The sequence below is a fragment of the Palaemon carinicauda genome, chromosome 19 (genome assembly GCF_036898095.1).
Source record: "Palaemon carinicauda isolate YSFRI2023 chromosome 19, ASM3689809v2, whole genome shotgun sequence".
In the NCBI taxonomy this organism is placed as follows: domain Eukaryota; kingdom Metazoa; phylum Arthropoda; class Malacostraca; order Decapoda; family Palaemonidae; genus Palaemon; species Palaemon carinicauda.
The window spans coordinates 125242835-125260667 of record NC_090743.1 but is presented as its reverse complement, the minus strand read 5'-3'; the positions used below and the strand labels follow the sequence as shown (position 1 = coordinate 125260667).

The 17833-nt window shown below is 33.7% G+C and overlaps 1 protein-coding gene across 1 annotated transcript in view; it reads left to right on the top strand.

The window, feature by feature from the left end:
* Positions 1–16770, top strand: part of LOC137658821 (alpha-1-inhibitor 3-like) — a 17574-nt gene extending 804 nt beyond the window's left edge. The window contains exons 2-26 of the mRNA XM_068393891.1: positions 3956–4143; positions 4297–4556; positions 5364–5480; positions 5686–5843; positions 6092–6188; positions 6463–6678; positions 6848–6991; positions 7127–7330; positions 7566–7745; positions 7850–8024; positions 8607–8768; positions 8971–9026; positions 9144–9204; positions 11073–11166; positions 11277–11505; positions 11644–11870; positions 12043–12125; positions 12775–12890; positions 13137–13287; positions 13637–13770; positions 14007–14102; positions 14751–15039; positions 15275–15420; positions 15618–15827; positions 16005–16770. Of these exons, the coding sequence (XP_068249992.1) occupies positions 3956–4143; positions 4297–4556; positions 5364–5480; positions 5686–5843; positions 6092–6188; positions 6463–6678; positions 6848–6991; positions 7127–7330; positions 7566–7745; positions 7850–8024; positions 8607–8768; positions 8971–9026; positions 9144–9204; positions 11073–11166; positions 11277–11505; positions 11644–11870; positions 12043–12125; positions 12775–12890; positions 13137–13287; positions 13637–13770; positions 14007–14102; positions 14751–15039; positions 15275–15420; positions 15618–15827; positions 16005–16061 (3850 nt within the window). The 3' untranslated portion in view covers positions 16062–16770. The remainder of the gene's footprint in view (positions 1–3955; positions 4144–4296; positions 4557–5363; positions 5481–5685; positions 5844–6091; positions 6189–6462; positions 6679–6847; positions 6992–7126; positions 7331–7565; positions 7746–7849; positions 8025–8606; positions 8769–8970; positions 9027–9143; positions 9205–11072; positions 11167–11276; positions 11506–11643; positions 11871–12042; positions 12126–12774; positions 12891–13136; positions 13288–13636; positions 13771–14006; positions 14103–14750; positions 15040–15274; positions 15421–15617; positions 15828–16004) is intronic.
* Positions 16771–17833: the final 1063 nt, after the last annotated feature.

The following is a 17833-nucleotide window of genomic DNA, read 5'->3' as shown; positions in this document are numbered from 1 at the left end:
AAAGGCCATGGTACAGAGGCTATGGCACTACCCAAGACTAGAGAACAGTGGTTTGATTTTGGAGTGTCCTTCTCCTAGAAGAGCTGCTTACCATAGCTAAAGAGTCTCTTCTACCCTTACCAAGAGGAAAGTGGCACTGAACAATTACAGTGCAGTAACCCCTTGGGTGATGAAGAATTATTTGGTAATCTGTGTTGTCAGGTGTATGAGGATAGAGGAGAATATGTAAAGAATATGCCAGACTATTCAGTGTGTATGTAGGCAAAGGGAAAATGAACCGTAACCAGAGAGGAGGATCCAATGTAGTACTGTCTGGCCAGTCAAAAGACCCCATATATATATATATATATATATATATATATATATATATATATATATATATATATATATATATATATATGTATATATATATATGCATATATTCATATAAATACAGTATATATATATATATATATATATATATATATATCCATATATATATATATATATATATATATATATATATATATATATATATCTCATATATATATATATATATATATATATATATATATATATATATATATATATATATATATATAAATATATCCATATATATATATATATATATATATATATATATATATATATATATTATATATATGTATATCATATATATATATGTATATATACATATATACATCTATATATAAATATATATACATATATATATATATATAAATATAGTAGATTCACAAAGGAAACAAATACCTTTTAATATAGAATTCTCCCATTGGGTATTTCAGGGAATCTCTAAGACCTAAAGGGAAATTTTCCTTATATGACTAACTGTTGTTGGTAGGTTGGTAGGGCACCAACCACCCGTTGAGATACTACCGCTTGAGAGTTATTGGCTCTTTTGACTGGCCAGACAGTACCATATTGGATCCATATCTCTGGTTATGGCTCATTTTTTTTCTTTGCCTACGCATACACCGAATAGTCTGACCTATTATCATTATGTGTATGTATGTGTGTGTGTGTATGTATGTATGTATGTATGTGTGTATATATATATATATATATATATATATATATATATATATATATATATATAGAGAGAGAGAGAGAGAGAGAGAGAGAGAGAGAGAGAGAGAGAGAGAGAGAGAGAGAGAGAGAGAGAGAACGTGCAATCAGTGATTTCATGCAATCACAAATTTTCAGTGAATACATGTAATCACTTAGACCTTTCATGAGTACATGTAATCACTAAATAATCCAATGATTTCATGTAATCACTGAAATGTAGAACGGTGATTACATGAAATCAGTGAGCGATGCCAATTACGTTGAAAAAAAATTATAAACTTAATATTTCAACGTTATAACATGTAATTTTAGTAATTAGGATGTGGTGATGTTAAATGTCCAATCACCATAATCTATTAAACTAGTAATAGTTTTCTCCAGTTAGCATGCGAGCAATCACATCGTTAGGAAACGTGGACGAAGTTAATCGAACTTTGACCTCAAAGCCCAACACAACGGTCCGTGATGTCCGATTAATACCAGCATTTTAGCTGAAGTTTTCCTGGAATTACATAAATTCAGCTTCGTTGTCTCCCGTCCAGCAACAAGCAAATGTTTGATGTCGCCATTGCCACGTTCTAAGGAACCCTGGCTTTGTGAGGGGCCTGACTTTCCATGGACAATAACTAGATTTTGCCATTAGTATTTCAACTCTGTAATAATTTCAGCTGTGAATTCACTACAAGTATTGCTCTACAGGGTGATGGAGTTCTGAAGAAGAGAACAGTAGCTGAAATGCTACTTGGGGTGCTCGCTTAGATGTCAATGCATGGATAACCAAAAATTTGGTAAAATGATCTTGATAAACCATTATCCATTTGTAAGATTTCCAACTCATGGATTGCACGTGCACAGGATGCAAATTTATGAGTCAAAATAGAGTGAACGACAACACCTTGAGCTACTTACCTACTCAGCAAAATAGAAACACGGGGAAGACAATAGATTAAGGCGGTTAATACGTTTGGCTATTTAGCTACTCAGTAAATTTGGATAACAGGGAAGACAATACACTCAGGTGGTTATTGTCATTGGCAGTTTAGCTACTTAGTAAACTTCGATCACAAGGAAAAGAAGTGACTCCGGTGGTTATTAGTACTGGCTGTTTGGTTACTTAGTAAACCTAGATAATAGGGAAAAGGTTGACTTAGGTGGTTATTCCGATTGGATCTTTAGCTACACAGCAAATTTGGATCAGAGGGAAAACAGTTGCGTCCGGAGTTTATTACAATTGGCTGGTTAGTTACTCATTAAACTTGGATCACAGGGAAAACAGTTGCGTCCGGTGGTTATTACAAATGGCTGTTCAGTTACTTAGTAAACTTGGATCACAGGGAAAACAATTGACTTCGGTGATTATTATGATGGCTCTTTAGCTACTCAGCAAACTTGGATCACAGAAAAAATAGTTGACTCTGCTGGTTATTACAATTGGCTGTTTAGTTACTCAGTAAACTTGGATCACAGCGATAACAGTTGACTCCGGTGGTTATTACAATTGGCTGTTTAGTTACTCAGTAAACTTGGATCACAGCGATAACAGTTGACTCCGGTGGTTATTACAATTGGCTGTTTAGTTACTCAGTAAACTTGGATCACAAGGGAAACAGTTGACTCCGGTGATTATTACAATTGCTGTTCAGTTACTCAGCACCCTTGGATCACACAAAAAACAGTTGACTCCGGTGGTTTTTAATATTGCTGTTTAGTCACTCAGCAAACTTGAAGTACAGGGATGACAATAGACTGGTGGGTATTACTATTGGCTATTTGGTTTCTCAGTAAACTCAAGGCAAACGGAAAATATTACTCAAGTGGTTATTACAATTGGCTATTTAACTACTCAGCAAACTCGAACCACATGAAAAAAACAGACTATCATGGTTATTAAGAGTGACTATTTGGCGCACAAGACAACTCTAAGTAATTCAAAATAAACCCTGTTCTTCAGAATTAATCTTGAAGTTGGGAAATATATTTTGTATTTGATTCCTGTAAACTAATCGAATTTGAGGATCATTAACAAACAAACATGAAGTATTCATATAATCTGCTTTTTTTAAAACACTAATGCGCTGAATTACAAGATAATAAAACACAGTAACATTTACCATGCGCTTAGTAATTATTTATAAAATACATGAGAATAATTTTGTTGGAGCGACTCTTAAAATGTAACATTAAAATTGTGTTTTTATGTTAATGACTCTTATAACTTTTACACATTAAAATTGCCTATCTTTCACTAAAATTTAATTCTAAAAACACTGTATTGGAGATCAGAGTTCCTAAATACTTGAATGATTCTACCTCATTAATCCTTTCTCCGTCCAATGATATTTCATCTTCCATTGCATACTCCATTCTCATCATCTCTGTCTTTCTTCTATTTATCTTCAGCCCAAATTACAGTCACTCAAGTCACTTGGTAACATTATCGACTATGTATGTTTAGTCCTGACTATAACCCAACATAACCTAACCACTAACCCAATCTAACCTAACCTAACACAATCCAACCTAATCACTCTTACCTTAACTCATTTAGGTGCATCAACTATGGCACTCAAATTTGAATGTAAAGAATTATACTGCACGTCTTTCCTTTGAGAAAACATTTGTAATGTATGGAGAACAATGAGATTTTAGTAAGAGCCGTAGCAAGCAACGATTTTTTTTTTTTTTTTTTACAGTACCCATTTCTTATTCTGTGTTTTGTAATTAACCAAAATATCAGAGTTTAAAAAGGAATATTTGGTCTTATACTTTTTATACACATTTATTATCTATTAGCTCATAATAATGTCATTGAAAAGCAAAGTAATCAAGTAAGAATAATGTAAGAAGATAAACAGAAAAACTAATCATCTTGATTTGACAAAACCAGGAGCCACGTCATAACAGTCCCCAAATCGTGGTTACCAGGAGGGGATTTGCAGGTCTGTGTCCAGGTGACCAACCCAGAGGCTCTACAAGGGGAAATAACTGTCAGTATTGAAAATGGCCCACTTTATGCAAATCAACGAAATACGGACACCAGTCTCCTGATGCAGGAATCAATACAGGTTCTACAAGGTAAAGTCTGTTGATCTGAGTGTCCTGAAATACTCTGTTAATGAAATTGATAACTCGATGTTTTTCTTGCCTAGCTGTAGATAATTATGATCTTACGTTTACAACTTAATAAACCCCAAAACAAAGTGGCACTACATTATACATCCCTTTCAGGTAACCAAAACTTCTGCACCAACATAACTCTACCCGAAATGGAACAAGACTCAATGTTACATCAGGAAGGAAGAGATATCATACACATAAATGGAACACTTGATGGTCTTACTGTAAACTATAATAGGACTATTTACCGTCAAATTATTGCCAGAAAGATGATTGTACAGACAGACAAGCCCTTATACGAACCAGGCCAAACCGTCCACTTCAGAGTGCTGTCACACACTGGTCGCTTGAAGGAGATTTCAACTGAAAACGTCAGTTCTAAGCACAAGAGTGAACGATTCGTTTTATAATTTATTTCTCTGGTTCTTAATACGTTTATTTATATATATATATATATATATATATATATATATATATATATATATATATGTACATATATATACATATATATATATATACACAGATATATATATATACATGTATATATATATATTTATATACATATATATATATATTCATAATTATATATATACATATGCACACACACACACACATATATATATATATATATATATATATATATATATATATATATATATATATATATATATATATGTATATATATATATATATATATAAATGAAAAGTATATTTGCCCTTGCCATATACTTTAGCACTGGTTGGTCAACCATAGAAAAATCTTACAACATTAGCTACATCATGCACCATTCACCACTTCCATAAAAGCCTGTTCCCAAAATTCAAGGTAGCACCAAATCCTGTGTAATACCATTGATTCCTGGTGTCCTAGAAATCTTTATCCTTTTGACAGCCCTCCCCATCTCCTAAACAATCTACTGCAAAAATGTTCAGCCTTACAAAATCTATTTCTACTCATTTATTCAGCTCTTTTTCTCTTGCACCCTCCACAGAGAGCATATCCTCAAAATGACCAAGCTAGGACTACAATTACAGTATAATTTGCTATAGTCAGAGGCTATTTATGGAAAGCTCAGGGAAAATGGGAATATTAAGTTGACTAATATACAAAATTTAATGTTTTGAAATTATACCTCATGTCGAAGCTTAGAATTTTCATTAGCTTCCTTATCTTCCAGTACCAAGAGATATACATAACCAATCCATCTAAAATAATAATTGCCCAGTGGTTAGATGTCGACAACTCCAAAGGTTTGGTCCACTTGTCGTTTCAACTCACCGATGAACATGAGGAGGTAAAGTAGATTTTCTTCTTTTCTATGCTTTATATTTTATTAGGCAATGCTATAAATAAAAAGACAAAGTTTTATAATCACATTCTAAAATATGAAACTCAAATCTTCATATTTCTGGTAACAATTAAAATAGTGCTATAATCTTATCTAAAAATCTGATAACTTTACGTTCGCTGATCGTTGATATCAATATATCAATAAACAGGGATCCTACTACATCACAGTGAAGAGTCAAGAAGGTAAAAAGGAAAATGAACGCTTTACAGTGAGAGAAAACGTCAAGCCAAGGTTCCAGGTAGATGTAAAGCCACCTAACTCCCTCCTTGTCACACAACACAGCTTCACCTTCACTGCATGCGCCAAGTAGGTTGCTTCTTTTTCACTGACCAATTAACAGCACCATAGAAAACGAATAGTGAACATAGACCCCAGTCAGTGAAAAACTAAAATATAATATTGACCCATTATAGTAGACAATTTACAGTTAACAGAACTAAAAATATTATTCAATTTTCATGATTTCTTCCAGTAGAAAAAAATTACATTTATACTGTATGTATCTGAGCTTAACTTCAATTTAGTAAAAGTTCTCTTACCCTTGTATATAACAGGTACCCTTTTGGTCAACCTGTCAAAGGTAATATTCATTGGGAGGTCACCAACAATGATAGGAGGAGGTGTAAAGCAGTCATCAAGATGAATAACACTGTAAGGATGTGGTACATTTTTATTCTAATCCTATGAGAACACCAATGAAGTACGCACGAACTGATTCCACCTGATTGATAAGAAACTAAATACCTTTTCACTTGGCTCACATGAGCAATTATAGCCCATTTGAATATTCTATATTCTCAATATCTTATTATTTGCTAGAGTAGTGGAATAATTAATAAATTCATAATTCTAAAACATATTGTTTTTGCAAATTCCTTTGAATTCCACTTCTCAAAATCCATTTACTGAGAGCATTCCTTTCCAGATTTCTGGCTGTAGTGACATAACAGTCAAATCCAGTGATCTTAGAATCATTGAATGCGGTATAGAAAAAATTGAGGCTAAAGCAACAATAACCGATGCGGCCAGTGATGAAGTTGAGAAAGGAACAAGTGCAATCAGAGTTCAAACGACTAACGTGCGTTTTGAAACCCTTTATCAAGATGACTTTATGAAACCTAATTTGCCCTTCACACTCAAGGTACACCATACAAGTTTTTCAATTACTGACAATTTATTCATTACTTACCTAATATGTATTGTGTGCAAAGAGAAAAAAAAAATGACCCAAGTGTGGTTAAATAACTTAATTTTTGTGTAATTATAGTGAATTGTGAACATTCCTCGCTAATAGATTTATTTTTCACAAGGTATTGGCTAAATTACCAGATGGATCTCCTGCTAGTGGTGAACCTCTTGAGATCTGCCATGGACATATTTGCAATAACATCACTACCCCATCAGATGGCATTGTCAAACTCTATTTAACCAACCCCGACAGTCAGAGAGTAGTGGTAAGTATAGATTATCCTTAATCCATGTTATTCAGTTAATCTTCTGTATATATAACTAAAAAAACAGGGAAGACAATCTTCCTACTTTATAATGGGCAATGCCTAAAGTATATTTTCTATCACTTTTACTTACAGATGAAACACATGGTATCCAGAGCATTCTTAATTGTAAACACTTTTGTAATCGGTGCAAAAAGGTATTACTCTCCATCCAATTCCTCCTTAGTCATTCATGTTCCAGAGGAGACTATCAACTGTTCCAATGGAGAAGAAACCAGACTCACACTTAAAGTCTTGTTTGCAGCTGTTCAGCAAAGGTCTGCTGTTGTAAATGTTCAGGTAAATACTTCTGTTAACATTCATAAAGAAAGTAATTCATATCCTTTTTTTATAATAAGTGGTATTACACAAAAGTCATTCAAATCTCTATTACACTATTGGGAACTTGGTTTTCTACTAACAAATGAAGTCTCGTGGATGAAATAAGACCCAATATAACCTATTTAGGTTAGCAATATAACCTTCGATTTTCACAAGGTGACATCATCACTAATGCTTCCTTCCAAACCCACAGGTGATGTCAAGAGGAAAAATGCAGTACTTCAAGTCAGAAGAATATCAATTAACTTCCTCCAAATTTCCATTTGAAGAAGAATTCTTCATGGGTCACCTACCCCTTGCACCAAAAGATACTGTCACTGGTATTCTTAACATCCCAGTAACCTTGCCTTTAACTGCAGGACCAAAGATACAGGTAAGGAGTATTCCTACATTCAATGTCACTTATGGGTAATCCAATAATTTTACATTCAAACTGGTAAAACCTTATTAAAACCCTCTAATATTCTATTATTACAGGTGCTAGTATGGTACATAAGAGCTGATGGAGAAGTGGTCTCTGATGTCAGGGAGATAACTGTTGAAAAGTGCCTCCCTAACAAAGTAGATTTTGCCTGGTTCACCAACAGGGCCCAGCCAGGACTCGCAAACTCCCTCACAATCACTACGACCCCAGGCTCTATATGCAGTTACGGTTAGTTGCTAAACCTTATTAAGGTCATACTATCCTTTGCCCAGCAACCTTTACAGCACAACTGTCTTCAACTGATCTAATTTAATGCTTCAGCACCACCTAACTCCCTGTTTTCGTATCAATTCATTGTTATATAGCAATTCCCTCTTTACAGTCAATATCAGGAATATTTATAAAATATACAATGTTAAATATTTAACGTAAAACCTTGATACTGGAATTGTTTGATACAGTGAAAATATAAATGGTATAAAGTTACCAATGATGAATATAGAATATTAATTATTCAAAATATTGAATCTATTGTCAAAAATAGAAGCCCACACCTCAAAGCTCTCATTCATAACTACCTTCAGATACAGAATAAGACAGAAATACTGTATTAATTATTTAATATTTGAGTCACCTAAATATAAGTTAATGAAATGATATTCATGAAATTTATTCTGATTTATTCTATAATCTTAAAATATTCATTTTGTTGGAGTAAGTAGGTTACCCAATAAGGCTAAATATGAACATAAAGGAAAATGGAATTGTTTATTTTTTTGAGGGCAAAATTATGTTTTCATTGACCAACAGGTGTTCTGGGAACAGGAGTAGATTTGGACACAACCAGACGAGATACAGAAACCATTGACAGCTTCTTCTTGAGTGACCCTAATTACAACGAGTATCCGTGGAGTTCAACGCAGGTCGATGACCACGAATACTGCGAGAGGATGAAAGAGGAAAATCCTAAAGGTATGGTAGAGATTTCATACAAAAAATAGGCAACATTTTACATATTTTACGTCATCAATTAGGCATACCTTACTCCTTTAGTTGCAAACCAAAGATGTATGATACTACATAATTAAAATGCATTGAAAACATGTCATTTCTTTTTTAATATAAATCTAAAATACATCTTTATCCTCTAAAACATAATTTTTCTAATTTCCAGATCACACAATATCCCTATTCAGTACTGATTACATTGATACTCTTCATATGTTTGATGTAAGTAGAATATTAAAAGTACATATTATGAAAATTTATTTATGGAATAATTATAAAAATTTTACTATTCTCAAATCATTAAAAAAATTATTTTCCACAAATTCTTGATTTTCACAGCAATCTGGACTTTACATTTTCACCGACCTCACCTTAGAAACCAGACCATGCATCGATCTAGGTAAGAATCTCCAGCACATTAATGCCTGACTAACATAAATCTACATTACTGTCCTAACCTAAACATGGTGTCAACACTGCTATGCAAGTATTTTGAAATTGAGCCAGAAGTGTTCCTCATAAAGCCGATATAAACATTAGAATGGGTAGATGTAATTACAAAACTGGCATTATGAGAGTGGAATCGTTCGCAAGAGTATTTGTCATATTTTGGTTGATCCAAATCAGTTTCTCAGACATCACTGAGCTAATCTCGTTGACCTCTGGAAAACACTTGAGCCATTCCTATTCTGCTCAAGGAAAGAACGTCCTTCTTTATGATAACATACCTACAAGTAATGAACTTATATCATTTAAATTGATGTTTACTTGTTACCCGCATAATAGTTATATATACAAAAAAAAGGCTAGGGAAGACATAGATATATTCCTTTAAATTTGTATTAGGTACTCTGACTTTAACAAAAGCTCTATAAATTCACTGCATCTCTCATCATTGGCATCATTCATATAAAGCTGCCTCACTTCAATAGTAAAAAGACTACTAAACAACTTGATTCCTTTCTAAATTAAAATCCAACACTATACGTTGCAGGTTACCATTTTCTAGAAATACAAGGTGAAAATCTTTCCATCACAATCAAATCCCTCCTTCCTAATTGTCCCCCTCTGCTACTTCCATCTATCAAAGTCTTACTTGAAGAAGGTATGGCAGGCATTGGGATCTAAGGACCTAGCTGTGATACACACCACCTACTTGCTACAAAATGGTACTCTTTATAACTCTTCTAAATTTTGGGAAAATTAATACATACATACATATACCAAGGCACTTCCCCCAATTTTGGGAGGTAGCCAACATCAAAACAAATGAAATGAAAAAAAAGGGGGCCTTTCCTCTCTACGTTCCTCCCAGCCTGACAAGTTCGGCTGGTTCTGCTAGAGTGCCACAGCCCACCCTCCCCAGTTATCCATCACAGATGAAGCTTCATAACGCTGAATCCCTTCAGATGCTACCTCTGCGGTCATCCAAGGCGACCGAAAGAAGCAGCAGGACCTACCGGAACTGCGTCAAAATCGCTCATCATTCATTCCTATTTCTAGCACGCTCTCTTGCCTCTCTCACATCTATCCTCCTATCACCCAGAGTTTCCTTCACTCCATCCATCCACCCAAACCTTGGCCTTCCTCTTGTACTTCTCCCATCAACTCTTGCATTCATCACCTTCTTTAGCAGAAAGTCACTTAATTAATGTGGTAGGCCTACGTGTATATTATGGGCAGCTGATAGAAACCCGTAAAAAATATTGGTATAAATTCTATTTAAAATCACAATACCTAAGTTGACCCAAAAGAGTAAGGGTCATCTGATAGAATGACTGACTGCCAAATAGAAGATAATATCTAAAAATTAACTTTGGATCAATTTAATTAGATTGTTGGTTTACTAGCAACTTTTAAATTGGACATAAATAGCTCTTTATCTAAAAATAAAGTAATATCCTGGTTAGTAATTCAAACTCTGAGACAGTTTTATCTGCCCTCTACCTTGCAAATTGACATCTATATCTACATACCTGGTACACTAAGGTGATTACAAATATGAATGATAACAAATTTGGAAAAGAATTACTGTCAGCCATACAAAAAGATTAATATCAATATGTACTGTTGTTTTTCTACATTTATTGGTATTAGCTTATGTATCACAAATACATCTTCTGCAATGAAAGTTAGGTCTATCATTAACATCCCGGGCTGATGTGAGTCCTTGGAAGGGAGAAGACAATCTCCGTTGGGGGACTGGCTACATCTGCTGCACGTTTCTAAAAATGTTAAAATTCAAACAAATTTTGCATTTATCTACAGATTATCAGAAGTCTAATGAAGGATACTACAGCAGCTACAGTTCATCAGAAACAAACTTCCATGAAACATTGCTTTGGAATCTAGCAGTTGTTCCGTAAGTGTGCGTTCTCTATTTTTCTTTATATAGAAGCAAATCAACAATTCTTTATCACGAATATAATCTCTTTATATAATAACTGAAATTTAAATTCGTTTCCCCAAAAGGTCAACTGGGATACTCAAACAGGATGTTGAGCTCCCACCAACCTTTACCGAATGGATTGGAACTGCCGTGTGCGTCCATCCACATGTAGGTGTTGGAGTGTCAAAAAGTTCTTCGCTCACCAACTACACTTCCTTCTATGTAGACATGTTGCATCCTCCATCAATCAAGAGAGGGGAAGATATGCCTGTAAAGATCTTTGTCTTCAATAACCTTCAGCAACCCCTGCCAGTGAGTGTTTAGAATAGAATAGATTTGTTAATTGAATCTATAACAATTACATAAATAAATGACATTTCCTTATTTGTAACTTTTCTCAAAATATCATGCAAGTACATAGCTACTACAACTACTTATCATATCTAATAGGTGAGAGTTACTCTGGAAGGAAGCACTAAATATGAGCTCATTGGGGAAAACAATGCAGGCTTACCAGCTGGCCAAAGACTATCCTGTGTTGGAGCCCAAAACAGACATGTCCACACTATCAAAATAAGGCCTATCACCATTGGTCAAGTGAACATTACAGTCAGGGCCTCAGTAGACACTGAAACCTCTGTGCCTTGTGGAGATGAATCTCTCAATATCGGCAAAAGGTAATTACAATGTTTCAAAGGTCTTTCTGAACACAATATGGTTATAAAGATAATTTTTGAAATATATTGCTTTTTTTACGAAATATAAAGGACATTATTCTAATTATGAAATATTTTTTCATGGATTTTTCATTTTTATATCTTATCCATAAGAGAATATTCACTTTTATAGGCATGATCTTGTGAGTCCACTACAAGTAAGAAGAGAAGGTTATTTGAGAGAAAAAACTTGGAGAAAATATATCTGTGCAAAAGGTAAACTCAGCTAACATTCAGCTCTAAAGTATCAGCATTTCATTGTTCAAAAATATTATACTGTGCATTTAATAAAAGAAAAAGAAATTACTTTTAAACTAAAAACTGGAGAAATCATTAAACTTCCATACGAGAATGTAAACATAAGGGAGAGGTACAATCACAAAGATATATATATATATATATATATATATATATGTGTGTGTGTGTGTATATATATACATATAATTATATGTATATATATATATACATATATAATTATATATATATATATATGTGTATATATATATATATGTGTATATATATATATGTATATATATATATATATATATATATATATATATATATATATATATATATATATATATTTATATATATATTTCAAAGTTTCAATATAATTTAAATATATATATATATATATATATATATATATATATATATATATATATATATATATTGAAATTATATTGAAACTTTGAAATATATTTTAAATTTTTAATGCTTGGCATTCAAGTAATTTTATGTATAAATCTATGTATCACTTTGAACCAAATTCATTTATTTTCAGTAGTAGATTCATATGAACTTAAATCACGTATTACAACACTAACTAAAGTGAAAATGTGTCTATTCCATCCTGCAAAACTAGCAAAAGGACAAGACTCCCTTGAAACAACAGAACTGACCATACCCCCAGGAATGGTGGAGGGATCTGTAAAGGCATGGATCAGTGTTGTAGGAGAACAGTTGGTCATACCTTTAGAAGTAAGTCTTTTCCACTGTCTTTAATCAAACCATTTTCATCTTAGCTCCCTAAAGTACAGCTAAGCAGTTAGTAGAGTCATACTACTTCCAATTATTACTCAGTAACAATGGCTTCTAAACAGTACCGCCTTACTAAAAGACTCATCACACTCATCTCATGAAAAAATATTCATAAGATTTAACTCAAAATTATACAAATTCGAATGAATTTTCCCACAATACTGATAACTCCCATCTCGATGACAGGATCTTGAAATCATGATTTCGAACTCACAAAAATGCAACGGTGATAATATAATAGAGTTGTACAGACACTTACTCATCTTCAAGTACTTACAAGCTACAAAACAAGAGACGCCAGAAGTAAAAGCAAAGCTTCTTGACGTCATGAGAAGAGGTGAGTTATATCAGCAAAACGACTACCATTCCCTCGCGTCTCCTATTTCAGGTTTAGATAGCATACATCCTTGCAAATATTTTAGGAGTTTGCCAGTGGTTCCTCTCAATGATGGTATGACAAAAGACACTTTATATCTGTACATCAACTTGGTCTGAAGTACATTTGAAGAATTCGGTACCTCAACCAAACCTTTTAATTAAGGACTCTGTAACACTTTTATTTACCATTACTAAGGCATCTAATAATAGCACAAATTTGAAGCAAATTATAACTAAATTCAAACTTGTAACACCAAAACACAATATTGGATGAAATGTATAATTTTCTCTACAACGTTTTCTTGCAGGATATCGATGCCAGATGCTATACCAACGTTTGGATGGTTCCTTCAGTAATTTTGGCAATGCTGATGATTCTGGCTCAACTTCGCTCACTGCTCTTGTTCTAAGGATCTTTTCTCAAGCAAAGGAATTCATACCGGTCAGTTCAGCTAATTACCTTCAATAGATGTATTTACAATATATTGGGAAAATGTAGTGATAAAAAACTTACTATATTTTCATAATTACTACATACTCACAAAAAAAACAGCAAAAATTTGATATCTGCAATTTCTCAAAAATATTGGTACCTAAATGCCCCATAGCTCTGACATCTTCCTGTATTCTGGCTGATATATACCGACTTGAAATACACATTAGATAAAATTCTTTCAGATTGACGATGGAAGCCTGAATGCAGCCACTTCATGGCTAATCAATAACTATGGCAATGAAACTTGTGCTCAATCCATTGAAGATGGTCAGACCACAGTAAGTACATGTATTTCTTTTAGGTGAAACTTGCCTAGAAACGTTATTGGGTTAACATTGGGGTCAGATTGATTGATTGATTGATCAAAGTCCCGTGATAGCATCCTTATCAATATAAACTAATATTATCTAAAAAAAACTTGTTTATAAAGAAACCAAAAGGTGCAAAAAATCCAATAATATATTTAGGTATTCTAAAATTTATTGTGTGGTTCACAGAAAACAATGAATACAGAATAGCCTCTCAACTCATCAGATGCAGAAGGGATTTTCCCCTTCTGATAGGTAACTAAGTTTGATCAGAAAGAAATAATTATACGGGAGAATCTTTACGATATTACAAATCTAGCTCTTTTTTTTTCATCTAGTATTGACCTATAGTTAACTGTAATGTACTTTTTAACATCTAATCTTTTTAGATTAATTGAAAACTTCATCAGATCAATATGATGATCAAGTAAAAAAATCACCCAAAATATACCTATATGTATAGTAAAGAAGTCACTAAATTGAGGTTCACATAGATAAGATGGGATAATAGCCTATATATTTTTCCTACCCCGCGTCTTTAGTCACTCACATTCTTTCAAACACACACCATTACTGAAATATGTACAAACACAATAAAAATCTAAAATAAATTCACAGGAAGATCCTAGTCATGAAGAATCCTCACAAGTCTCACTGACAGCAGACGTCCTCATGGCTCTCTTGGAATCAGGAGTGTCGGCTTCACACCCTACAGTGCTACAGGGTGTGAGGTGCCTCAACCAAAGTAATTCTCTCGACTACTACACGATGGCCTTGAAAGCCTACACTCTAGCACTTGCTGGAATCCCAAAGGCCCGTGTAGTGCTACACAAGTTGATGGAAGAAGCTAATATTACTGATACCTTGATTCACTGGCATGAGAGAAAATCAGACTCTGGAAATAACGGTAAGACTTCAAGTACAGGAATTTTCTTAACTGAAAAACCAGTTACTCTGCTTAATACCAACTCTTACTAAAATGTATTTCAGTTTGCTTACTTCAAAGACCACATCCTACATTATCTAGTAACTTTGATAAATTTATGGTGTAAAAACTGTTGCAAATAAAATTGAAAGTATAAGTTAATACTAATGAAGTTTTACACAAATTTAATCTATGAAATAATTTCTTTCATTCACAGAATTTTACAAATATGATGATGAGACAAGTGCAATAGTTATCTTGGCAATGGTAGCCATAGATCCTTCAACTTATCAGCAAGAATTGCGTAAATTGATCAGGTCACTTTCTCCTAGAAGATATCACTTCTATATACATAATGAAAAAGTAAGTGAATGATACACTGAGATTAAGATTCAAGACATGAATAAGGAAATATAATACATCCATAGATGTTGCCTTCCCAGTAAATAATAAACAAGAACATCACCTATTCAATACAATTCTTGAATTTACAGTGGAAAACAATCCTCAACGCCAGATGTAAAGATTGTAAAGCCTAATATAAAATATTTCTATCCCAGGAATCATTTATCGGGGAAGCTCTATCTGCTTATGAGTCATCACAGTACCAGGGTGACCTGAATGTGGATGTTGCAGTCCAGGCTCGAGATTTCCACCACACATTCTTCATGACAGAATCTAATAAATTATTACAACAGGAGGTTTCTCTGCCAATCCTTCCAACTAATGTCTCCTTTAGCATGAAGGGTCAGGGTTGTGCCCTAATTCAGGTAAGCAAGAGTATATGTATCATGTGCATTTTTTAAAAATTTCTAATGCAATAATTACTACATGTCAATTAAAGAAAAAACCTACATATACTTATGGCCAAATAAAACCAAAATATCATTAATCACCCATCGATTTAGACTTTCTCTTATGGAAACAAACATTTTCTTCATTTCCAGACCATCCTCCATTACAATGACCCTCAGCCTGATGATACTGAATCACATGGATTGTAGTTTACCTCTTCAATTGAAAAAGATGCTTCCTGTGTGACTCATGAACTTACCATTCATTATTTTGATTTTCTGTTATGGGTGCAGTTTTGCAGGTTTCATGTGGTATATTTATACATAAAAAAATACTTTACAAATTTGATTTTCAATTGTAACAATGCTTAGAAATTGGCATACTACACTGAAGACGACCACTCCTTTGTGACTATGGGTCGTGTCTCTGCAATCATGTATTTGCTTCTGTTGTGTTTAAATGCAGTACAGATTTTGTATTTTGTATTTTCTACTGATAAGAACAAATTTATGGGATAGAATTTTTCTTTAGTAAATTATCTTTTCTGATTGTTTCATATGGATGTGCATAGATTTCCAAAGACAGTTATAACAGTAATGATAATAATTGCCCCAATGGACTTGCCACTTGCTTCACCACATACAGTAAATGAAATGGGGGTTACTGAATTGATATGACAAAAACACCAGGAACTGTAACACATTCATTTTTTTGGGAGAACTGTCCTACATCTTTAATACCCTGGGCATTTCAAATAACCCTAGTTGGAATTTCATGACATTTATGCTAAAAATGCAGCCCTTTGGGCCCTGGGCGATATACCAACACCAACCTAAACCAAACCTGGGCCGGATAACATAAGAGTTATCTTATATTTGATTTTAATTTGTGGAACTTTATAGCGATAGCCCTTTGAATTTTTATTGTATTTAGATTAATTTTATAGTTCTAAGTCCTTTTATTTATTATAGTGTTAGAATGTTCGTTTTAAATATCTATTAAATTATGTTTTAACTCATATTTATACAACGTATCTATTCTTAAGGCTCTGATGAAGGAAATAGATTTTCCTAAAGCTAAGCAATAAAGATGTATATCATAACTCTGGTACTATTATTGGTGTTGAAACTCCACTTTCCACGGAATAAATCAATAGCCGATACACACACACACACACACACACACACACACACACACACATATATATATATATATATATATATATATATATATATAAATATATATATATATATATATATATATATATATATAAAGAGAGAGAGAGAGAGAGAGAGAGAGAGAGAGAGAGAGAGAGAGAGAGAGAGAGAGAGAGAGAGAGAGAGAGAGAGAAGGAAAATTGTACACAATTTTTCCTTTCAATAACCGTTGTTGTTGTTTATCACACCAGTATAGTAGATGAATGTGATACCTGGTGTTCCCCAGGGTAGTATTCTGGGTCCAATATTTCCATATAAAGTATAAATGTGGTTTGGCGGAGAAAACAAGCTTGATGCTACTATCTTTGCATCAGTTCAAATTTTTGAATGTAAATCTGGGGTTGCTGAACCCCGTAACAGAGATCTAGCTAAATATTGTGCATTGTGCAAATTACGGGGCAAGAAGTTTAACTCTAACAAAACTCATAACAATATCAGAGATGGTCAGGACAGACAGACAGACAGACAGACAGGCAATTGATTGACCGAGAAGAAGGGATTGCTATGGGATATTCGCATCAATTCTATGGATCCAATCGATAACTTTCAATCTGAATAACTAAACTTAAGCCTTGAAAAGCGAACACGAAAAGTGTCAGGGTCATCGACCTCCTAACCTTTTATCAGGCCTTTCCCCTTCCAGAAACAGTGTGCTTCTCTCAGAGGCGTAGGAGCGTGTTTTCGAGAGGGAGGGGGGGGAGGGTTAAAGTTTGAAAAAGAACTAAAGCCGGGGAGTCTGGGGGGGGGGGGGGGGGGGGCGCTTC